The sequence below is a fragment of the Arthroderma uncinatum genome (assembly GCF_011692745.1).
Source record: "Arthroderma uncinatum strain CBS 119779 chromosome Unknown scaffold3, whole genome shotgun sequence".
Lineage (NCBI taxonomy): Eukaryota > Fungi > Ascomycota > Eurotiomycetes > Onygenales > Arthrodermataceae > Arthroderma > Arthroderma uncinatum.
Genome location: NW_022983865.1, coordinates 4,284,814 through 4,308,763, shown reverse-complemented (window position 1 = coordinate 4,308,763; position 23,950 = coordinate 4,284,814). Strand labels below are relative to the sequence as shown.

Here is a 23,950-nt window from a genome sequence, read left to right as displayed (position 1 = left end):
ATGGGAGAACGAGTATGAACAACTTGATTGGATTAAATATTACACGTCAGGCACGATATACCTAGAAGAAACGATGGAACATGCGCTTCCAGAAGGACGAGTTCCGGATCACTTCGATCTGGCGGTTGTGTTCTTCCCAGTCGATCTCTCTGCGGCCGGTGTCGACGTCGATGTCTTCGATCCTGGTCCATCCCTCACGCTTCCACAGCCAGCCGCAGAGCCAGAAGAAGAGGACGACGGGGAGGGCGAGGTAGGACTTGAAGAAGCCCTCCGCCGAGGCGGCGCCTTTAAGTGGAGAAACAGCGATATAGAACTGTATATGTCAGTTAAGAGACCTTGATAAACCTTGATGAGGGCTACATACCTGGGCGATGAAAACTATGAAGATGATGAACAGGCCGACCCATGATCCATACACGCCAAAGAACGCCTTGAATGGGATCTCGTCGAGCGAACGCCCCTGGCGTGCCCAGGCAGCGCGGAAGCGGATGTGCGCATAACATATCTAAACCGTCTCCACGTCAGCCTAAATTTACCCAAAAAACAATATGATATCCGGGGAAGAGAGGATGCAACTCACGCTGCCCCAGGTAAACAGAGCCGTCAAGCCAGAGAGCGCCTGGAGCCAATCAAAGATGACAGGCCCCTTTCCGGAGACATTTACATACGCCAGGGCACCAAAGACTATGACGAGAATGGTCGATGGAAGCGGCCTGCCCGCCTTGTCGACGTATGAGAAGATGCGAGGAGCATACCCATTCTCGGAGATGGCTGTCAGAGTTCGAGATCCGGCATAGACAGCAGAGTTTCCGATAGACAGGACGGAGATGAGGATGATGACGTTGATGAAGCTGTCGAAGCCCTTGAGACCGGCGTCCTTTGCTGCAATAACAAACGGAGATGCGTTTGAATCGGAATACGTGTTGGCGCCAAGTAGTCGTTTATCGTCGCTCCGTACCAGAAGGCCAATAAAGAAGAGGCCAAGGATATAGAACAGGATGATTCGCCAAAAGACCTGTTTGATGGCGGATGGGAGGGACTTGAGAGGCGTCTTGCTTTCCGCTGCCGCGAGCCCAACCAGCTCAGTGCCAAAGAAGGCGAATGCAGCAGTGACGAAAACAGAGCAGAATCCTATTCACCCAGTTAGCTGAAGTCAGAAACCAACCTGCTGACCAGAAGATGCATACCTTTGAAGCCGTTGCGGAAAGCCCCTGGATCATACCACAGCCTGGCTCCCCAGTAGCTACCGTACAGGCCGTCACTGGGACCGCCGCCGCAGGTGAGCACGATGGCAACGATCATGAAGATCACGATGGCCGTGAGTTTGATTGCGCTGGCCCAGAATTCCTCTTCGCCGTATCCAAGCACTCCGAAGATGTTTATGATGACGATGGCGATCAGGAAGACTGTTATCCATACGGCGACACTGATGTTGACGCCCCAGTATGTTATAGTCAACGACGTCACCGTCAGCTCAAGCGGGAGAACGACCAGCCACTGAAAGACATAATTCCAGCCCATGGCGAAACCCCATGCCGGCGAGATGAACCGAGCCGAGTATGTATAGAATCCGCCAGAGACAGGGAACAGGATCGCCAGTTCACCGAGCGCATACACGACATTGAACATCATCTTGAACAACCAGTATTAGCATCAGTCTAGCACGAAGATGATGGGAATCAGTCTAATATGAAGTTGATGGGAAACATACTATACCAATAATCGCAAAATCAATGACCAGCGATGCCGGACCGCCCTTTGCAAGCGCAGACCCAGAGCCGACGAACAAACCAGCACCAATACTCCCGCCAATTGCTATCATATGTAGATGTCGGGACTTCAGGGTCTGATTCAGCTGGTTCCCGCCCACCAGACGCCGCCTCTTGAACGATTCCGGCGTACATCCCAGCCGTGTCCAGAAACCAAGCTCCTCGCCTTTCTCCGGCACCATGTCAGAGTCAGAACCCTTCTCGTTCACAGTGAACGGAGCGGCATCCTCAAAGGAAACGCCTTCCGCCTTTTCGGTCGCCATCAACGCGGTTTATATACAGCTATACCGATAGTTCCAATGCAGAGCACGCGATCTCTGCCTGAAGTCGGCGATGGTATGGAAAGCGTGGGAATTTGGGGAAAAGAGGCAACGGAGAGAACTGGATTCTGGAACTCTGTGTGTGGGGGAACCAGAGCCCTTTTAAATTCGCCTCTGCCCGCTCGAGGCAAGATATACGATATATGGGACCCGAACCCCAGAGATCCAGCTCCTATCTCTTGGTCTGGGCAGCTGTATAGTATGTGGAGTGCGGATTCCAGCCGCTTTCTCGTCTGTTTCTGTTTCTACGGAGTATAGGAGTTATACTTACTACGTCACTGGAAGCCACTTCCCTATATATAGAGCTGCCATCTGGCCTTCCACCTATATACTACACAGTACATGTCCCTACTCTACCTTCTTCCATTCTTCTACTCTACCGTCTCTCCCTGGGCCATTCCCAGGCCATATCAACATCCGGGACTCGCATCCTCATCTTGCGCCTTGATTTTATTTTGACCCGAGGATAAAGCGAAAACTCTATCTTTTCCAGCCAAGATAAAATTCCTTCTAGAAAACTTTAAGCTTGCTTTCCACGCCCTTGCCTCTTTGGGAAATCGCTTCCCTATTCTCTATGTTACAGTATTATCTATGTATAGTATTCTCTATATTATGGTATTCTCTGCTAATAGTATCTAAATGTCTGCACAGGATACCACTTAATTGAGGCTATGATCAGAACTATTCAGACACGAGTGAGGAGTGGAATCGTGAGCTGTTCGGTGTGGACCTTGGCGAACTGTCGGAGTTCATATCAAACTACGGAGTTTGGAGTATGGAGTACGGTGTCAGAGAACAGGCGGCTCGGCTGTCACCCTCCACTTATAAACCGCGGTCAGACTCCCTACTTCTTCCTTTTCGTGGTCTATGCTATTCTATGGCCAACAGAGGCCGTAGCAGTGAGATTGTACGAGATCGTCTGCAATTCCGCTGTGCAAGTATACCAGGGTACTACCGGCTATCTCGAAGGGCGGAAAACTGCTCCACTCCGCCAAGAGAGATGCCATGATAGCTCTCAAACACCAGCCCAACATTGCTGCATCTCGACGCATTTCTCAGCAGCGGAACTGCTCATGAGATGTCCATTGGTTGTGCGGCAGGTCGTGGTCTCATGTCTGATTGTGACGGGTAGATGGCCGCAGTTGGAAACCAGGGACCCCTTTGCTATTTGGCTTCCAGGTCTTCTTCACTTGTTGTTTGTGCTCTGGCCCATTTTGCGGGCCCACGTCCGCTCTCATGGAGCAACTCCGCTGTATCGGCGTAGAGGAAGATGTATTGCTCCTTATATCCGGGATTCTTAAGTGGCGAGGTCATGTTATTCGCTAGCCGAAAATAGAGCAATACTTGGATTGTTTCTACCCCAGGTCTAGTCCACTGCCTGCGCTGTAGTAATGTTTGCTAGACAGTGAGTCATCTAGCCCTGTCCATTCCGAATCTTAGACGATAGAGTACTTAAGTAGGGTATGGCCTCGGTGGTGCTCTTCTATGCCGTGCAGATGCGCCGTACGGAGGACACTTGCATGACATCGTATAACGCACCAACGCGTTGCATGGTCAGGCCAGCACCGATCCCTTGGGAAGTCCCCATGCATCTATCCGTGCATTCTCGCCGTTTCCTTGCCGTTAACGCACGCTCGTTACGCCGTTACGCAGGTGTAACTGCAGACGTTGATACCTCCTCCTGACCCGATGGATATCAACCCGTATTTTGAGCTTCTACCCCAGCAGCAGATGACGCTGGTGCTATGCATCAACAGGGAGCTAACCGCCGTATCGCTATCCGGCGCGTCCTCTTGACGCCGTCCTTCTGCAGCTTCAGCGTGAAGAAACCTTCGCTTGCCCTAAGATCGTCTGGCGCCTTGGCGACTCCAGCCCCTTAATCCCGTTTGCCACAAAGGGCAATTTTTTTTCCCCTTCTCGCGATTTGTTGATGGTCAGGCAAACAAAGACAGTCAACGCGTCGTTTGTTCCTCTGAACTTCAATTTTTAATTGAACCAGCTCCGCAGATTTGTGTGTTGAAAAGGAAAATACCACGCTGATTTCCGAGAAAGCAGCCTGTAACTGCTGTTGGCATGAAACAGTCACGCGTTCTTGGTAGTGTTATATTGATGATGATTGCCCCGGCTGCCAAATAACTTCTAATATGTTTGTCTGGGGGAAATAATGGTGCTTAGAACTGGATCTTCCCCTTCCAGGTCAAGGCCCTCGCAATAAGCTACACCATTGACACTGGGACGAATTTCATTGTCATCTCTCTCCTTGGATCTGGCTGGCGAAGCAGCTATTATTGTAATGCTGAGCTGAATCGAAGGATCTTTGTCTGGGCTAGAGTCAACTTCAACAAAGCACTCTGCTTAGTGAACGTGTAGGAAGGGATTGTGTTGCTCTCTGTCCTGGAAAAGAGACAATATAAAATATTCCCGTTGCATCATCATCCTTGCTTCTATCCTGGTCAGCTTTATACATCACGTCAGGTTGGTGTCAGGGGCCTGTCCTTATCTATATGGATAGTGTGCAGAACAGAGACAACTTCACTCTAGGATCAAAGTGAAGAAGTGCCAGGGAGATGGGTACCGATACTGTAAGGCGTCTTTCATCTTTATACATCTATCCATATGTTTGTCGTCTGCTGTTTGGTTCATCGGCCTCCTTCAAGTGACGCACAACAAACCGAACTTCTCACCCTCTGATATCCCCTTGCTTGGTCCCCTTGAGTGCCGGTTGACCCGTCCTTCCCGTTACCCTTAAAATATAACCCGTCAGCTAATATCAAATGCTGTAACCTCGTAGCTTTCCGTGGCAGCAGCCGCAGCCACCGCAGCAGCAGCAGCAACTGATACCCATGTGAAGAAACCACCCTCAAAACCGCCAAAACAAAAGGGTAAAAAGGAGCTCCAGCTCCAGACATCGGCAAAGGCCCAGCTGAAGGGAGAGATAGGACAGGCGAGGGTTACGAAATCAGTCAAAGTGGGAGTGGTGAAGACTTCGAATAAACAAAAGAAACAGTCAGCCTCTACCAAATCTCAACCACAGCCATCTACGATAGCAGCAACAACACCAACAACACCAAAGGCTCTGCGAAAGGCAAAAGACACACACAAACCCTCGCTCGCTCAACACAAAGCTGGATCCTTTAAAACAGACCAACGGGCTAATACTGCTTTCCATCAAGCAAAGATGAACCAGTTCAGTGGTCGAGGAAAGTAAGTTGACACTGCAGCCACTCCCTGATATTCAAAGTGGTCACTTCATCTTGATCAATCTCTTCACTTTCTATACACTGCAACACCTAACCAACCTTCACTTACCAGACATTCACATGGTGGTCGAGGCGGCCCAATGAACTACTCCAATGGCTACGGCCGTCCCCAGGCTGGTTTTCCGCCCGGAATATACGCCCAAAGCCCACGGTCTTCAGCCTCTGCCATGATGGAGCGCGTCAAACCATCGCATTTGGCCCCAATATGGCTTTCATGGGAGTCTCTCGCGCTCACTTCTTCGAACTTACCCCTCAACGTATCTACACTCACTCTTTGGAAGTCCTTCAGTACCTGTGGAACTGTCGATTTCATTGAATTGTTCGAGGACAATCGTGGCAATAGAGAAGGAAGAGCTAGAATTCGTTTCAAGTTAGTCTCGATATATATGCAATAATGGTTGTTCCATGATGTTTTTTTGCTAACATTGTAAAGACCGCCACCAAAGGAGCGTTTCTGGCTCGACGGGCGGCATATGCTGGAGCTAGACGATGGCCAACGTATCGTTATTCCTGTCCGTGTTGATACCTTCAGACGGAGAAAGGAAGTACCCAGCCCAGTGGACCCGAATACCCTCTATCCTCTAGATCTCGTTAGTAGCTCATCTTCCCTACTATATCCAATAGCCTAGAGCTAACAGTCATTCCAGGAAGCTGTGGGTAGATCTTTGGACATTGGCTGCCTTTCCGGCCCTCAATCCATGCTCACAATGAGGACAATCACCGCCAGCTTCCAAGATCATATTCGCTTCGTTGCAAATTTGCAACGTCGAGAAATCAACATCTTCTTCCAGATGACGAAACTGGATGCTCGTTCATCTATTGGCTCTCCACCAATAATTCAAAACTACCGTATCCGCATCCCATTTGTCCACCTCTCGCGTATTCAGCGTATATCCGAGGGCGAGGAAGTATCTTTTATTATCTCATTAGATTCTCCGCCATTATATCACCGGAAATTACAAGATGTTACGTCAACTTTCTCCGAGACTGAAAATATGTGGCGGTCTGACGATACTTGGTACCGCCAAACTGATATCGTCCACAACCCAGAAGATCTGATACATGCCAAAACTAGCCTTAGAAAGGCCCAGCCTGTCATCAATATTGGTCTGTAATTGCCATCTAGTTTTTATATTTAAGCAGCTTGAGACTGACAAACAGAGTTCCAGGGCGTTGGACAACCTTTAGACTCACATTCCACCTCCCCGACGAGGATAATGTTAAGAATCTAAAAACGCTTAGCAAGATCCTGAAGGACTTCAATGTCGAGGTCATCGACGTTAACGATTTTACGTTTGAGAGACAGTCCCCCACAGCGCCTCTTGCATGGCGGTGGATTGATCCTCCTTCCACTTATGCGTCCAAACGTACCTCATCACTCGAGGATCTCGCAGAGAACGAATATACCCATATTTCATATGCCGTGCGGTACCAACTTGAAGTATGCATTTCTCATGGCTACCTAAGCGAATATACCATAAACCAGGAATTTGCCAAACGACTTAAATCCCTTGGAGAACGCGATGCTAGAGATTTACTAGAGTATATCGCCCATGAAAAAGTTGTGTATAATGACCCAATGAAGATATTTAATATTGAGTTCTTCTCTGGTGTCACCAATCGAAGAATCCCGAAATATTGTTGTTACATGCGATCAGCAACTGTGACCCCCTCCACGATCTATTTCCACACGCCTACAGTCGATACATCCAATCGTGTCATAAGGCACTACATTGAGTATGCAGACCGGTTCCTTCGCATTCGCTTCACAGATGAGAAGTATGAAGGGAGAATTAATTCAACCTACAACAATTGCATGGATGAGGTATTCACACGCGTAAAGCGGACAATGACGAATGGAATCACCGTAGGAGATCGACACTACGAATTCCTGGCCTTTGGAAACTCTCAATTCCGAGAACATGGTGCATACTTCTTCGCGTCCTTGCCCAACCTTACTGCCGCCAACATTCGCGCATGGATGGGTCATTTCAGTGATATCAAGATCGTTGCAAAGCACGCTGCTCGATTGGGTCAATGCTTTTCAACTACGAGAGCAGTCACTGGCTGTCCAGTGACTGTCCGAGAAATTGATGAGATTGAGCGTAATGGGTTCACATTCTCAGATGGAGTAGGCCGTATATCCAAATTCCTGGCACAGATGATTATGACTGAATTTAAGCTGCGAACACCGTCCGAGGAGCCTCCCTCAGTATTTCAGTTTCGACTTGGGGGTTGCAAAGGAATTCTTACTGTCTCTCCCGAGGCTCAGCGCCGAGAAGTTCACATCCGGAAAAGTCAGTATAAATTTGCAGCAGTTCACAATGGTCTCGAGATAATTAGGCATTCTCAATTTGCGAATTCTAGTCTTAACCGTCAACTCATTGTGGTTTTATCGGCACTGGGGGTGACAGACGATATTTTCATCAAAAAGTTACGCTTAATGCTTGAGAATCTACAAGCTGCAATGACAAGTGAGACGAAGGCGATGGCTTTACTCCAAAAATATGTTGATCCCAACCAGATGACCATTTTAATTGCACACATGGTCCACGACGGTTTCCAGGCTTCTCGCGATCCATTCCTTACATCGCTACTGGAGTTGTGGCGTGCATGGCAAATCAAATACCTCAAGGAGAAAGCAAAAATTGTCATCGAGGACGGAGCTTGCTTATTTGGCTGCCTTGATGAGACTGCAACATTGAAGGGCTATTACGAGAAGAAGCGCCCTGCAGCCGATGCAACCTACGAGGAGAGATTAGATCATCTTCCGGAAATTTTCGTGCAGGTGTTCCGTGCTGAAGAAGAGAAGAAATATACCATCATCGAAGGGCCGTGTATTCTGGCGAGAAATCCTTCGCTGCACCCAGGAGATATACGTGTTGTTAGAGCCGTCAATGTCCCGGCACTCCATCACCTAAAGGACGTTATCGTTTTTCCGCAGACTGGTGACCGCGACATTTCAAGCACATGTTCAGGTGGTGATTTAGATGGTGATGACTACATCGTCATATGGGATCAAGATCTTGTACCAACGCCTAAAGATTGGTTCCGCGAACCGATGGATTATACAGCATCTAACGCCCAGAGCCTGACCCGTGGTGTCACTGTCAATGATATAACTTCGTTCTTCGTCACCTATATGAAGAATGACCGCCTACCACAAATTGCCCATGCGCACCTTGCCCTTGCGGATTATTTGGAGGACGGAGTAGACGATGAAAGATGCATCCAGCTAGCGCAGCTACACTCTGCAGCTGTCGATTACAACAAGAGCGGAATTCCAGCTAACATGTCTAGGGACCTGGTTCCAAGGAAGTGGCCACATTTCATGGAGAAGAAGTACAAACCGAAAGAAGCGCAATATCAGTCGAAGAAGATCCTCGGTCAACTTTACGACATCGTCGAACGCGTTGACTTCCGGCCCAAGCTAGAAGCCCCCTTTGATGAGCGTATCCTCAACTGCGAAATTGCTGTCAGCGAAGATATTTTAAAGATTGCAAAGAAGATGAAGGTTCTTTACGACGCTGATATGCGTAGGATTATGGCACAGCACGAAATTAAAACTGAGTTCGAAGTTTGGTCGACCTTCGTGCTGGGGCACGCGAACATGAGCAAGGACTATAAATTCCACGAGGAGCTTGGACAGATCTCGTCTGCACTACGCGACCGCTTTTTAAAGATGTGTCACGATGAAGCAGGCGGAAAAGATTTCCAGCATCTTGCTCCTTTGGCAATTGCAATGTATAGGGTGACAGCTGAGCAGGTGGCGAACGCTTTGGGCAAAGGAGAACCCTTCGAGGGGCCTAGTGACATCCATGGTACCAAAAGGGAGTACAGGCGTCCTAATGATGACCAGTTGCCTCTGATCAGTTTTCCCTGGGTACTTCACCATGTGCTTGGAAAGATCGCCAACCGCCACTTCGATGATACAGGAATCAACGACGCCGGAGGAAAATTGGCAACGTGGTCCTCAAAGGCCTACGAGCAATCGAGAATTCGACGAACTCAGGGTGTTGATGACGCTTCACATGACGTCGAAACGGCTGGAGGAATACAGCATGCTGGGGAAGTTTTAGAACTCTTCCAGGAGGACTTGGACTTCGACCCCTTTGGCGGTCTTGGGGATGCATTTGAACCAAATGAAGTGGGCAAAGAAACAAAGGGTCCGACAATCAGCATAGAGACAAACAGGACAGTGCCACAATTAGACACAGAGCACTCCGATAGCTTAATCGACTTGGATGACGACATACTCACCCCCACGACTCCCTCCACACTAGAATCAACAAGCCGACGAGGGTCAGTCCCAATCGAGGAGGGTTCGAGTCTACTGGATATTTGCGATGAAACCTCTCCAGTCATATCTCCCGAGCAAGAAGTTACGCAGTCAAATATCCAAGCAGTGCCCTTGCAACCGCAGGACCAGAAGAGTCAATCTTCATTGGCAAAGATGGACACAGTACCTTCGTTCCTCGATGCCACCATCGAGGGCGAAGTGCTGTTCGAAGACGAAGAAGTGGAGGAAATCATGGATGAGATGATGGAGGACGATGGTGATGTTAATCCGTCTGCAGTCAGTCAGTTAGAGGCGCTCCTACAGGTCTAAACTAGAGACCGGGCCCCCTTTGGCGGTTATAGCATCCTGGACACCGACTGCAATTTCAATGGCGTAACGTTCTTATGGGATAGGGTGGTATAGTTTATCGATTTCGGGGTATTATGATGCATTCTTCGATATACCCGGCTAGATCCTTTATTACCTATTAGTTAGTTCAATATAGCGAGCCTAAATGCCATTAAACTATAAACAATAATCTATAAAGGTTCTCAGGGCCCTTCTACGCTCAAGACTTGTACATTACTTGGCTGTCTTGATAGCTAGCTACAGGCAGTACTTTAGTCCATAACATGTAACGTCATAGCTATGATCTGTGAATATCTTCGTGCCCTTGCGTCAAATCCATGGTTGCGGGGATCTTATTTGATCTGATAAGAACCCCAGTTGGTGTTGACCTTTCTAGGTTTGGAGGCAATCTTTGTCCACCATCGCCATAGCTCTTTGGTCTGAAGCCTCTGCCCGTTGTTTTCACAGATACACTGCCTCGATATAACCAAGAACTCCTGTACAGTCTTTGAAAAGTGAGTTAGAAGCTGCAAAAACAAGATGTCTTCGCCAACGGCACCGTTATTGGCGCCATACACAGCCCCGCCACCTTATCAGTCGCTACACCTTATAACATCAGTCCTTGGATCAACGAGCAATTGGCTAGTTCTGAGGTGTCTCTGTGATACGCTACAGTTGTCTTCGCAGCGTCGAGGAAATATTGATGGCCTAGAAGGCGACGTTGGGCTTGAAGGGGGAGATAATGAGGGCAGAGCTGCTAAAAAGCGCAAGGTTGTGCTTGTTAGCTTCCTACGTGGATGGGAGTTCTGGAGAGCAGAAGCAAGGAGGGTGGTATGGTTATTCCTGCTTGTGCTTTATTATTACCAGACAGTGCTAATCTCTCTGCTTTAGGGCCTCGATTTGAATAAGCTAGTTAGAGAGGGAAGATTCTCGTTCGTCGACGGAGTAACAGATCTATTCTCTCCTGTGCTTGCACCACAGTCGCCGAAGCCTATAGTGCCAGGAGGAGCGTTGGCTCCCTTGTCCCGACCTCGAAAAAGCTCAGTCTCATCGCCGTCTTTTCCATTGCCAGATAGAACACCTCCAAGCCCATCACAAGCTTCTCGCGCCCCTAGGCCAGGCCATATATCTCTATCTGGACGAGTCAACCCGTTGCTTGCTCGCCCAACCCCTCCTACGCCTCCTATTTCTGCCACACCTTCTACAACATTTGCTTCAAATACACCGACTTCCGGAGGTGACAGTCACCGGAATCCGAATACAAGAACGCTCCGTTGGGCAGCCACTCCGGGAAACGATGGTGGCCTGGATGGAGTCGAGAAGGTCATTGCCTCTGCAATAGATGATCTCTGCAGAGGACAGATGAATGGGGATAGGTCTGAACAAGCTGGAGAGGATGAGGTCCTTCTTGTTCTCGACCAGCCGGATTTTCTACTTGCCGCAACAGGCTCTAGTATGCGTGTTGGTGCCACTGAGATGGGCGAATTGATCATGGGATTGAGACGTGTATGTTTCATTCTCCTACTCTCTACTTACTTGTGGGATTAATACTAACATGGAATGCACGTAGCTCGTCCATTCTACGATAGTTACTGTGGCGGCTGATTCACCACTTATGCACAGTTCCCAACAGCCCACGCCGTTGGAGATAGAACACTCGGCATTAGTAGTTTCATTAGCCCACCAAGCACAGATGGTTCTGCAGCTGAGAGGGCTAGACACCGGCGTGGCGAGGGATGTTAGTGGAGTGTTGCGTGTGAGCAAAGGGGGGCCGTTGGCAGATACAGATACCCTTAAGAACGAGGAAGGTGGAAGCTGGGAAGAGAGAGAAGTTCTGTACTTCGTCCAGGGGGACGGATCAGTGAAGGTATTCGGGCGTGGTGAATAGACTACTATACCATGGTGCCATGCTGGATAGAGAAGATGATTTTTGAGACTCGTTTTGATTGACATCTACAACGGAACGCGGCTATAAGCTTCAAGATTTCATGAAGCTACTTTGTAAAGCCACGGTCTCGTTATTCGACAGAGGATCCATGATTTAAAAAGAAGAAGAAACCTGATGCGAGCACCCCGCCATATTCCCTCCCGTAATTTGTTCCAGTCCATGAAATCCGTTAATTTTTTGTTATATTATGTTTGGGTATGACACAGAGAAGTAGTTTAACTCCCATTCAACACACATAATAAAATGTCAAAGGGTGTCATCGTTCAAAACAATAGTCCCATTCCGCTCGCAGGCTACCCTTTTGTATAAAAGCGGGTTTCACCACATCTTCATCGAACTCCGAAGGAAAAAGGAGGAGGGGGTAAAAAAGAGGATTGAATTTGTCTATGCCTTCTCTGATCCTCGGGCACCCTTGGGAGTACCGGTCTGGAATCCGTTCTTGAACTTGCGGTCGACGGTCTTGAGGTAACGCATGCGGCCGGTACCGGTGGTTCTTCGTCGAAGGGCCTTCTCACTCCAGTTGTCTGCAAAATACCAGTGACATGTAAGTAAACGTCCGTCCGTATATGTTCATACCACCCGAGCCAAGCGTAGTTCTCGTTCGAGTATATATTCCAGCCCGGGAATAGGGATAGGTGTAGTGTCACGTACATTTGCGCATCTTGGCAGCTGGGTAACCGCACGAGGCGCATGTGTGCTTCTGGATATGGAGGGATCGCTGGCCTATATATTCCGTCCATTGTCAGATTCTCGGGTCCTCATCATTGCTGCTCCAACATCCATCTAGTCGAGGCAGATGTGGCGTTCAGTGTAGGAGTTTTATCGGGATAGCACTAACCGCACCGTCTGCACAGAGTGTGCGACTTGTTGTGGCGCTTTCCGAAACTGGAGGTTCCCTTCGCTGTTCGAATAAGTCAGTATAGGATTCGGTGCAGTCGTCCTGGGTTTTCGCGATGTCTGGAGGAAGTCGTACTCATCTTGAATCAGGAACTGCGAAGCCGGTAAATTCGTTAGTGAGCTGGCACGTTGTAAGATGAAGCCGTGATCAGCAGCAGAAATTCACATACCTTCAATGGTGCGTCTGGAAGCTCTGATATGTCGTCGTCGCTGGTCGTTGGATTGAAGTTCCGCTTGAGATGGACTAAGCGAATTTGTTGTGTGAGGGTTCAAGCCCTGGGCACGTGATGCATTTTCTTGTGGTGGAACCAGACCAAATCTAGCCAATAAGAGGAAAGCTTAGTCAGGGTCGAAAATACCCTTGTCGGAAAGGATAAATGATTATCCGGTTATAAAAGGAAACATACAAGAAGAGGAGAGAAGTACAAGAGAATAGAAGTCATGGTTACAAAGAAAAGAGAATAGATTCAAAGGTGATGTGGACAGAATTGATATTCGCTCAAACGCTAGCAGTATAAGTACAGTATGCACAAAGATAATAACCAATTATGAGACTAGCTCGTCCTTGCCGAGGAAAGCGGCCATCGGATCTGCAGCAGCAGTTCGAGACTTCTTGTATGCCTCTAGCTCCTCTTCTGTAACACCGACATCCATTTCATGGCGGGTACGCTTCTTTTGTGTCTCTGTGGCTTGCTTATCGCGATTCTCTTCTGCATTCTTCTCCTCTTCCGTATCTTCAGGTGGAACTTGAGATTCGTCGTCATTTCCCGCGTCGATTCGGAGCATGTTCTGGGCTTGCTCAAACGCTTCCATTCCTTCTTTTCCGGTACAATAGCTGTTCTTAACGGTTGAATGGCAGCAGGCGTAGCCCCAGTCGAAGTTAGACCACCAACTACCCCAGACCGAGGTATGGTTGTTAATCAGAACATTCTCCGCATACTTCGATTTAGCAGCAGGCTTGGGCTCTCCCTTGATCGCTCCTGTTTCGTCGTATTCAACAAATCTTTCATTCTCAATGACTGCCATATCCCGCAGTAGACCAGGTTGGAGATGTTCCCCTCCACCATATTTTTCCAACAAGGCCTTCTTCTCAGCAGCCTTCTTTGCATCTTGGTCGGCCTTGTGCTTTTTCCTATAGTACTCTCCGGAGGTAGGGTTCGCTTGTAGATGTTGCCTGTCAACGTCACCGCGCTCTTGCGTTTCCCAGGCATATTTTTGCGCCTTGTCAAACTCTTGAGCGTCACCTGAAGCTCGCATGAAGTTCTCCTCCGCGACCAGCGCGGCAGCTTGATCTGACTGTGCACCCATATCTACCATAGATCGGGTCTTGGGGTCGTATTTTGCAGAGTCAAGATCCAAGTTCAATAGATATTTTGCTGTATCTTCTCGTATTCGCAGGTTTCTTGTTCCTTTGCCTTGCTGCCGCCCCATCTCCGATTCTTCAGCATACCTAGCTTCTGCTATGCCATCAGCATCCTCGTCTTCACCGTCATTATCCTCGGTTGTAGATTTTGGTTCCTTGGTCGCATTATCCTTCGTCCTTTTCTTCAAAGCTTCCAGCTCCTCATATTCCTCAACAACATTCTGATACTCCTTTGCGTCGTAGCCGTTCCACCGATCTCTTTTCGCATCCCACCCCATCTCCACCTTCTGAATATGCTCATCTGCTTGTATATCCTTGCCGGTCCACCTTGCGCCATATTTCCTCGGCCTACTTAAACACTCTTTGGTCTTGTGTGTCATCGATCCGCAATTTTCGCAAGCGCCCTTCCGGTATTTGGTAGCCGCCGGGCCCAAACGCTTCCCTCTATCGTACCATTTTTGGTCTTCCTTTTCTTTATGAAGACGTTGATGCTCAAGATAGTCGTTGGCAGAGGAATCGTCGTCGACGTAAAACGGCTTCTTCGAGATGAAGGATGGGATATATTCGTTGCGCTCTTTATTCGCAACATCGGTTGGTCGCCTCGACATTTTGGCTGTAATAACAAATTAAAATCGAGCTGAGATATAAGTTATGCGCACCGACCGAGAGTCTTTCACTATTCAAATGAGTTGTCTCGTTGAAGCTCACTTGTCTGTCATAGCTAGGCCGGCGATCTTGGTCGTTGAAATACATGGTCACGTGAGTGGCTCAAAAGTCGTGTTTCTGCTTCGCGTCGATCAATTAAGACAATCCATGTCATAGTTACTGACAGGACTGGACTGTATCTCTTCACTTGTATCTGTTTCTACAGGTGGCTTAACCTTTACATAGTAGTCAAAGGAAACTACTCCATATGTTCTCTTTCTAAGTTCCCGATGCTATCTCGTCCATATCCAGTTGATGGCGGCCTTTCGCGTCCTGCTCAACTGTGTCGACCATTACCAGGCCACCCCGACAGGCCTTGACCCCCAGTTTCCATCCCATGACGGTGGTCCCAATGTGAAATCCAAGTCTATAAAAGTCCCCATAATTCGGGTTTTTGGGGCTACCGAGACTGGACAGAAAGTATGTGCACACATACACGGCGCGCTGCCCTATCTTTATCTCGAGTATAGGGGGAACTTGGCCCCAGAGGAAGGTCAGCAATACATTCCCGTCTCAAATTATATGTATCTAAAGTTCAGTTAGTCAATGCTGCTATCCGAACTCTACATGCGTCGATTGATCATGCGCTAGCTCTTAGCTATCGCCGAAATCCTTATGATTCATCAACTGCATACATCGCCTATATATCTTTAGTTAAAGGTATTCCGTTTTATGGCTACCATGTCGGATATAGGTATTATTTCAAAGTATATTTACTGAACCCACTGCATATGACACGGCTCGCGGATCTTCTTATGCAAGGTGCCGTCATGAAACGAGTCTTGCAACCGTATGAAAGTCATTTGCAGTTCATTCCTCAATGGATGTGCGATTACAATCTACATGGATGCACTTATATAACTTGTGCCAAAGTTATGTTCCGCTCACCGGTGCCATGCCATGCTGACATGGAGAATTCGAGCCATCTTTGGCATGACGAATCAATCCCTCCACGGCGTATCGCTGACGCCACGGCATTTCCGCGACAAAGCCACTGTGCAATAGAAGTGGATATCCATGTTCAAGATATATTAAACCGTCATGACGTTAAGCAACGAGAAATACACCATGATTTTGTGGGGGAAACTGATGATAACGGCTCGTTTTCCGAGAAGCTGGTTCCCAGCTTAAGAGGGCTTTGGAGAGATGAAGGGCGAAGGAGAAAGATTAAGATGGGCTTAACCGACTCTGAGAGTAGTCCGTTTTCCCAGCAAGACCTGGCTTCAATGTCGTCTAATCCACGGCACGTATCATCAGGTGGTTGGATACATGAGGAAGAGTTCCGTGAGCAAGTGGAAACTATTGCGGCAGAAGAGCAAAGGGAAAGCGGAAAACCACCTACATCGGATGATTTTGTTCATCGGTCTGAGTTTCAAGAATTGGTCAAAACTGCTCTGCAAAGCATTCAGGAGTTATATCCACGAAACTTGTTGGATGCACAGGCAGACAGCTTCCAATCTCAAATAAGCACAGATGCTAATAGCGGTAAGGCTGAGGTCGACGAGAGCCGAATTCAGTCTTTTGGATTGGATACCGCTTTTGGTCAAGATGCCGCGGATGATTTTTCTCAGAATTTCCAAGAAATGGTTTCGCAAGGGCAGCGTGACGATGAAAATGATGCTGAAAATGAGGAGTCAGTAGCATATGGTGTTGACAACCCTTTACGTCTGAGTGAGGTGGATCAAGGGAAACCCTTGGACCCTGGAGCACTCTTTCGATCCTCTCAACTTGAGGCAATCGGTATTCGGAAAGCGTCAGATCCAATCAACAGCGAGGACGATATGTTTGAAATTGATGACGAATTCATGAGCGTAATTCCTCGCAAGCCCAAGAAACGGGATCATATCGATAAACACAATTCTGGAGAATCTAGAAATAAGAAAACCAGAATATCCCAATTGCCTCGAACGCTATTGTTGCCACCAAAAACAGAATCCCGCAAATCTGCATCTGGGCTTGGAACGAGCGCTCAAGAGGCTGCTGAAGAGGACAACGACCCTACTGAAACCGCTGCCAGTCCGCCTACTTCGTCACAAAAACCAAGGATATCCAGCGGAAACAACCAACGTCTTCCTTTTCCTGTTGTCAAAGACCCAAATAACCCAACTACAATGCTAAGACTTAGCCAGCAGAGCCAGCCGCTAAAAAGGTCGCAGCAGCGCATAGAGAAGCTGGACACCGCATCTAAAGAAAGCGCTTCTCAGCCTAATCTAACGACGGCACATAGCGGAGTGGAGAGTGAAATGTCTGATGTAAAACATAGTGATACTACCAAAGCCGCATCACCACCTCCTAAGTCAGCTCAAACTCCGCAAAATAGTAGGGTCTACTGTTTTATCCCAAAGTGTCCCTCGCCTTCATCCGTCCGTGAAACTATCTCAGATGACTCAAGACCTGGCGTCATTTATCAAAACGCTTATTATAGTAACGACAATGACGTCCTTGAGCGTTCACGGGAGTATGCTGGAAGAGAATTCAAAATTGAAAGCAACACGTTCCCCTTTCTTCCTCCGTTCGATCCTATGGGCTATTCCCCAGCAATGTTTGGGGAGAAGCCACCGGTTGTACTAGATCGATTAACATTTGAAGATCGAAACAAAAAACTTCGGAAGACCTGTACTCTACGAACTTGGGAATTTGCACCGAGGCCGCCAACTCGAACCGATGTTATCAAATGGGCTGAGGAGAAGTCTCGGAAAGCCCGTACTAAGAGTACGCATACAGACAAGCCTACCCAGGAACATGCCGTTTCTCAAATTGATGGGCCCACTCAGCACAATAAGCACGGTTTCAAGTATTCCCAGAGAGTAAAGTCCTCAGCGATACAACACCAAGCTAATTACATGAGCATGATGAGCTTGGAAGTGCACGTCAATACACGTGGTACATTGGCACCAAATCCTGAAGAGGATCAAATTGCTTGTATATTCTGGTCATTTATATCCGACGATGAAGACCGACACCGTGGTATTGTGGCTCTCTCGGAAGCTGGCGACTTGTCTTCTAGGATCAAGCCTGATCCCGAGGTAGAATTTCAAGAGGAATCATCCGAACTTGATCTCATGAACCGAATCATTGGCGTGGTTAGGTATTATGACCCCGATATCTTGACGGGTTACGAGGTTCATAACGGCTCATGGGGCTATCTAATCGAACGTGCAAGACGATGTTATGATTATGATCTATGTGACGAGTTCTCCAGGGTTAAATCACAATCTCATGGGCGCATTGGAAGGGAGGCAGATCGATGGGGCTTCAACCATACCTCTACTATTCGCGTCACTGGAAGACACATGATTAACATCTGGAGAGCCATGAGGGGAGAACTCAACCTTCTTCAATATACAATGGAAAATGTGACATTCCATTTACTTCACAAAAGGATCCCACATTATCCCTTTGAAGATTTGACGAAATGGTTTAAGAGTGACAGACCTAGAGATGTCGTTAAAACGATACAGTATTTTGCATCGAGGGTCGACCTTAACCTGCAGATCCTAGAGGCAAACGAACTCATTTCAAGGACAAGTGAGCAAGCCAGAATTCTCGGTGTAGACTTCTACTCTGTGTTTTCCAGAGGATCTCAATTTAAGGTGGAATCCTTAATGTTCCGCATTGCTAAACCAGAGAACTTCATCCTGATTTCCCCCAGTAGGAAACAGGTCGGGCAGCAAAATGCTTTGGAGTGCCTTCCTTTGGTCATGGAACCTCAAAGCGACTTTTATACCAGTCCGTTACTTGTCTTGGACTTCCAGTCGCTATATCCCAGTATCATGATCGCCTATAATTACTGCTACTCCACAAATTTGGGTAGGATTGTCAACTGGCGTGGTCGAAACAAGATGGGAGTTATAGACTATGAAAGAGAACCTGGCCTACTGGGTTTGCTAAAAGATCAGATTAACATTGCGCCAAATGGGATTATTTACGCAAAGCAAGCAGTACGGAAATCACTTCTGGCTAAAATGCTTACTGAAATCCTTGAAACCCGTGTAATGGTTAAAGGTGGAATGAAAGAGGACAAAGACGACAGACCTCTACAGCGCCTATTGAATAATCGACAATTGGCACTTAAGTTAATTGCTAATGTAACTTATGGCTATACTTCTGCTTCATTCTCTGGCAGGATGCCATGCTCTGAAATTGCTGACAGTATTGTCCAGACAGCAAGGGAGACTCTTGAGAAGGCAATTGCACTCATCCATTCTGTGAAACGATGGGGCGCAGAGGTTGTTTATGGGGATACGGACAGCCTGTTCATTTACTTGAAAGGTCGCACAAGAGAAGAAGCCTTTGATCTCGGGGAAGAGATAGCAAAAACCATCACAGATGCGAGTCCGCGGCCGGTCAAACTCAAATTTGAAAAGGTCTACCACCCATGCATCCTTCTTGCAAAGAAACGATACGTTGGCTACAAATACGAATCCCGAAATCAACAAGAACCCGAATTTGATGCCAAGGGCATCGAGACTGTTCGAAGAGACGGGACACCTGCTGAGCAGAAGATCGAAGAGAAGGTGCTAAAGCTACTATTTGAAACTTCCGATTTGAGTCGCGTCAAGGAGTACTTTCAGAAACAATGCTCCAAGATCATGCGAGGCAAAGTTTCAATTCAGGACTTTTGTTTTGCGAAGGAGGTTAGGCTGGGAACCTATAGTGAGAAGGGAGCTCCTCCTCCTGGGGCACTGATCAGTGCGAAACGAATGTTAGAGGACCCCAGGCTTGAGCCACAGTATGGAGAACGGGTGCCGTATGTAGTTGTGTCAGGGGCTCCTGGCGCGCGCCTCATTGATCGCTGTTTTCCACCAGAAGTATTACTTCAAGATCCACAACTGGAGCTCGATGCGGAATACTACATCTCCAAGAACCTCATTCCGCCCTTGGAGAGAATATTTAACCTTGTTGGAGCCAATGTTCGGCAATGGTACGATGAAATGCCCAAGTACCAGCGCGTGCGACGCACAGAGGGAGCTTTACACGCCCCATCTGGAGGGCCCGGCCAAGAAGGCAACGCAGCGAGGTTCAAGAAAACATTAGAGTGCTATATGAAATCATCGTCCTGTGTCATATGCCGCAACAAGTTAAATACGCAAGAGCAACGACAACAGCATCAACAACCGATCTGCAACGTCTGTCTCCGACAACAGCCCCATCTTTCATTGTTGAAACTTGAATATCGTATACACGATTCCGAGAGAAAGGTGGCCAATCTAAATGAGATATGCCGCTCTTGTATGGGCGTGGGATGGGGGGAGGATGTCAAATGTGATAGCAAGGATTGTCCGGTGTTTTACTCCCGAATGAGGCAAACTTCGGACCTCAGACATACTCGAGCCCTTCTCGAGCCGGTGATTAGTGTCCTTGCCGATGGCGCTTCAAATGAAGATAATGGTCATATTGCCTTGAATTGGTAAATAGCTCCCTCCATTTAGGTCATCATTCTGGCTCCTCCATAATGAGTTCAGCGCAGGTTCGCGAATAGAGCAAACGGGCTCGGAGTGCAATGCTTTGGTAGAGGCCTCACCCATGTATATGATTATAATAAGAGACGAGATCATAATCATAATGGAGAGTAATTGATAACGTGTAGCTTTGTAGATTCCAGCTGTGATATCGCCCAAAGAGGCTAGCCCCAACGCCAAGGACGCTGTCCGTAAAGGGCATCTTCACTTCTCGCCTTCGACAACTTCATGTAAGAAGCAACAAAACGCTTGGGAGTCGGGGAATTAAATAAATACACAATGGCACAGAAGGATATGCGAAGAGCGGACCTGGGTATGCTATCTACTGTATCCTCTAATCAACTCAGTCATTCAGACCAAAAGTCAACCGCTAATATGCTCTTTTCGTGGCAGCGGTCCCGTACGAGGCTCCACCAGTTAAGAAGACTGATGGTGATATCTCTGGTATGTGTTCTCTTTGATTGGGGATAACAGCACACTTCGTTGCTATTTTTTGTAAGATTTTCTTGGTTTATTGTTGGCTGATGTTCTGGCACAGGTACCATTGCTAGCACGATGCCAATGGCTGCTGTAAGTTTATTCGAGCCACCGTTCTATTTACATAGCTGTGCTAATGATATGAATAGATGTTCACTCGCAACAGGTATATTCAGACCTTTCAGGCTTTCTGCCAGACATCGTGCATTTGTAGAGACGATGCTTTACCAATGGAATCAAACTGACTAGGGTTCTTTTCTTCTCCCGTATTTCAGAATGATCGGATGGTATGTTCTAACCAATTCTGGCATCTCTACCCGTCTACATCTTGTAGAAGGATCGAGAATTTCTTATTCCCCTAGTACCCTTCATCCTCCGAGGCCGGAGGTTCTTCCCCTCGTTGATCAAATTGCTAAGATCATCCAGGTCCTCCCTAGTGTTCACTCTCCAGACGTGGTTAGCCGAAAGTCCAGATCAGAAAAAGGCATCATCTGCCCCAGCATACATGTCGGTCTTTATGTCAGGTACGTTGATTCTCGTCATTTATGCATTTGTCATTCTTGCTAACTGGTTATATAGCCATGGCCGTCGTAGTGGTATGTCACTCATCCAGATTACTCGGGTTATAAACGATCATACCAGAAGAGGCGCCTGCTGACCCATTTCTCTCACCAGACGTACATGCCTCTGTTCCTACCGCCTCCTCCAAGCGGTAACAAGGCCCCCCCGGCACCAGCTTCTTAGGAGATCTCGTTGCTGCTACTTTATAATTAATGTACTATTCTTCAACATGACTTGCACATGAATGTAAACTTGTACAACTATCCTTGTTTATATTCTCGATACTTGCATTCAAGCTTTAGAGTAGCTACTCGGCAGCCATTGCCTCTCCGTTATATCGCCAACTCAAGACGGGCAGACATGCACATATAAAACGGTTGAATCTAGAGTCAGATTTGCCAAACCATTACACCACCTGAACCTCCAGCTCATCATACTTCACACCAAGCCAATTTCCCGGCGCCCACCGGTATGAATTACGCCTAGGAATTCTTCCAATTTCCTTGCCAATATAATCCCCTTGTGATAACTCCTGCGGTTACGGTGACTTAATATCCGTCGTCCGGTAATGTGATATGGCTGGTTAATACGCAGAAGTTACGGAGTATAGCAAGTAGAGTATTTTAGATTTCGTTATCCTGAGCTTTGAGTAATCACATATGATGGAGTACAATATTTATGCTAGTGTCACCTCAGAGGTGGCTAACCTTTAGATATGTTTAGATGCCTAGGGGTCTAGACATCTAGCTTGTTTACCAAATGACGCCAAGCCCCAGAGGATAGCATATGGATGAATGGTTGCCCTACCATTTGATGGAATACTCCGTACATCTCTTGCTTATGTAGGGCTTTTCCAAGAGGCTGGGAGAAACACGCATAGGCTTGCCACAACTTTTCGCTTGAGGCTTACACTTGGGCCTTCTCCTAGCTGTGCGCTTAGACTTACCTTGATAACTTCCTCAAATCTTTGCCATTGGATACGCCTTAGGTTTGGGCTTGCCCATATACATGTCTTTGGGCCTTCTTAGACCATGAATCATGCTATATATGGAAGATGGATCGAAGATGAAAGATGGAATCTTGGAAGGGATATCATATCGGATGGCGGAGAAACGATGTTCCGGCGTTCACTTTTCTGCCAACTTGATCCGTCATCGCCAACCTTGGAACAGTTTGAACTTGATTTAACGTCAACTCTCAGGAGTAAATGGATATACGTCCGCGCCCCGAGGCCAATTTGAGGAATCAATTGCCATTGTGATACATATACCATGCAGTGAGTATCCCACACCCTCGGAGTTAACGTTCTCTTGACATGGGGTGGCATGGGCAGAAGTGCCTCACAACAAGTCGGTTAGAAAGGAGCCTATGGGAGAACAGAGCTAGGTAGACGGCTGCCACCCGAGGGCTAGGATACGCTTGTGTGGGGTTGCGGTTTTAACCCTGATCTTTCACCAACTATAAGTCACCAACGAACACGTTGGATGGGTCACAACGGCGAACCGCCGCCCAGATTTCCGTTCCGCCACGCCAACCGCTCACATTTGCACGATTAACGTCTCGCCCATTAGCATCTCACCGGACTGTGGAGTTATGATATTATGAAAGAGCTTCGTCTTTGTCCATCCGGTTTTGCTGGTTTCACGACGTCAAGTTCCGCGTTTGCCGATCTGGAGAGGATCTATATCGTCATCACGACGGGCCAGCGCCCTAGACAGGGAGCAATACGATAAAGCCAGTGGACAATGTGACTTCGAGAAAGGGGATGCCGTTGCGGCTGGAAAGTGGTTTTCCTCCCCGGTGCTGCCCCTAGACCCATTTTCCTGCTATCGATGCATTCGGAAGAAACCCCCTTCCTTAAGGGTAGCGAATAAGGGGGGTTACAAGCTGCCCCATGAACTGTCATATTCAGGGCCTACACAAAACCCATTTATCAATGCACGAGATACAACTTATATGAACTCCCTGATGCACCCTTAGCATTCCTTTTCTTCGCCACATGGCTCTACATTTTCTCGCGTACGGGATTCGGAGTACTTATCCTTTTTAAGGCCACACCCATGATTCAACCCGTCCCCGCAACCTTAAAACATCCCGCATGATCGGAATAATTAGTCCGCAAATAATAGTTGGATTGTTATCGGTAGGGGCCAAGGAACCCTTGCTGGCTGCTCTCATTTGCCGAAGGAGATCTCACTCACAAGCCCTTTCATAACCAGCCCGAAAAGGACATCCGGTTGTTCCTTCGTACACTTACGACGTATCGGCATAATATCTTGCGCTCCATATGCCAGCTGCATAATATTATGCTGTAACCTTTCGGACTCTACAAGTTCGTCTAGATGTAGAGTATGGACCCTGATCGAAGCTGCGGTTTTAAGTGGTGGCCTGGAGTTTTATCGATAACGCAGAGGCCTTTCGAGGCCGCAAGGGCCATAACCAGGAGACATCTTCGTCCACAAATGGTGCTGAGTCGTTCTTATGCTTGGGTTTAATATTCGAGTAGGTACTTAGGTGGCCAAGGCGCACATGAGACCGCCGAGCTAGACCGCAGAAGGAAA

At 47.8% G+C, this 23,950-nt stretch overlaps 5 protein-coding genes across 5 annotated transcripts; 3 read left to right on the top strand and 2 right to left on the bottom strand.

The window, feature by feature from the left end:
- Positions 1-61: 61 nt before the first annotated feature.
- On the bottom strand, positions 62-2,032 carry GIQ15_05065 (arginine permease; the record flags this gene model as incomplete). Its single annotated transcript, XM_033552482.1, has 5 exons — positions 62-313; positions 365-505; positions 581-1,131; positions 1,188-1,632; positions 1,712-2,032. The coding sequence occupies 5 exons, from the start codon at positions 2,030-2,032 to the stop codon at positions 62-64; spliced, it is 1,710 nt and encodes a 569-aa protein (XP_033406212.1).
- A 3,397-nt stretch (positions 2,033-5,429) lies between these two features.
- Positions 5,430-11,864, top strand: GIQ15_05064 (uncharacterized protein; the record flags this gene model as incomplete). Its single annotated transcript, XM_033552481.1, has 7 exons — positions 5,430-5,719; positions 5,783-5,939; positions 5,997-6,456; positions 6,519-9,925; positions 10,664-10,807; positions 10,868-11,482; positions 11,547-11,864. 7 exons carry the CDS (start codon positions 5,430-5,432, stop codon positions 11,862-11,864), a joined length of 5,391 nt encoding a protein of 1,796 aa, XP_033406211.1.
- A 1,503-nt stretch (positions 11,865-13,367) lies between these two features.
- GIQ15_05063 (60S ribosomal protein L37) lies at positions 13,368-14,792 on the bottom strand (the record flags this gene model as incomplete). Its single annotated transcript, XM_033552480.1, has 1 exon — positions 13,368-14,792. One exon carries the CDS (start codon positions 14,790-14,792, stop codon positions 13,368-13,370), a length of 1,425 nt encoding a protein of 474 aa, XP_033406210.1.
- Positions 14,793-15,764: 972 nt separating this feature from the next.
- Positions 15,765-20,303, top strand: GIQ15_05062 (polymerase zeta subunit; the record flags this gene model as incomplete). Its single annotated transcript, XM_033552479.1, has 1 exon — positions 15,765-20,303. One exon carries the CDS (start codon positions 15,765-15,767, stop codon positions 20,301-20,303), a length of 4,539 nt encoding a protein of 1,512 aa, XP_033406209.1.
- A 327-nt stretch (positions 20,304-20,630) lies between these two features.
- Positions 20,631-21,572, top strand: GIQ15_05061 (uncharacterized protein; the record flags this gene model as incomplete). The annotated part of the gene is made up of 7 exons (XM_033552478.1): positions 20,631-20,664; positions 20,745-20,795; positions 20,890-20,921; positions 20,978-20,994; positions 21,255-21,352; positions 21,408-21,424; positions 21,471-21,572. The coding sequence occupies 7 exons, from the start codon at positions 20,631-20,633 to the stop codon at positions 21,570-21,572; spliced, it is 351 nt and encodes a 116-aa protein (XP_033406208.1).
- Positions 21,573-23,950: the final 2,378 nt, after the last annotated feature.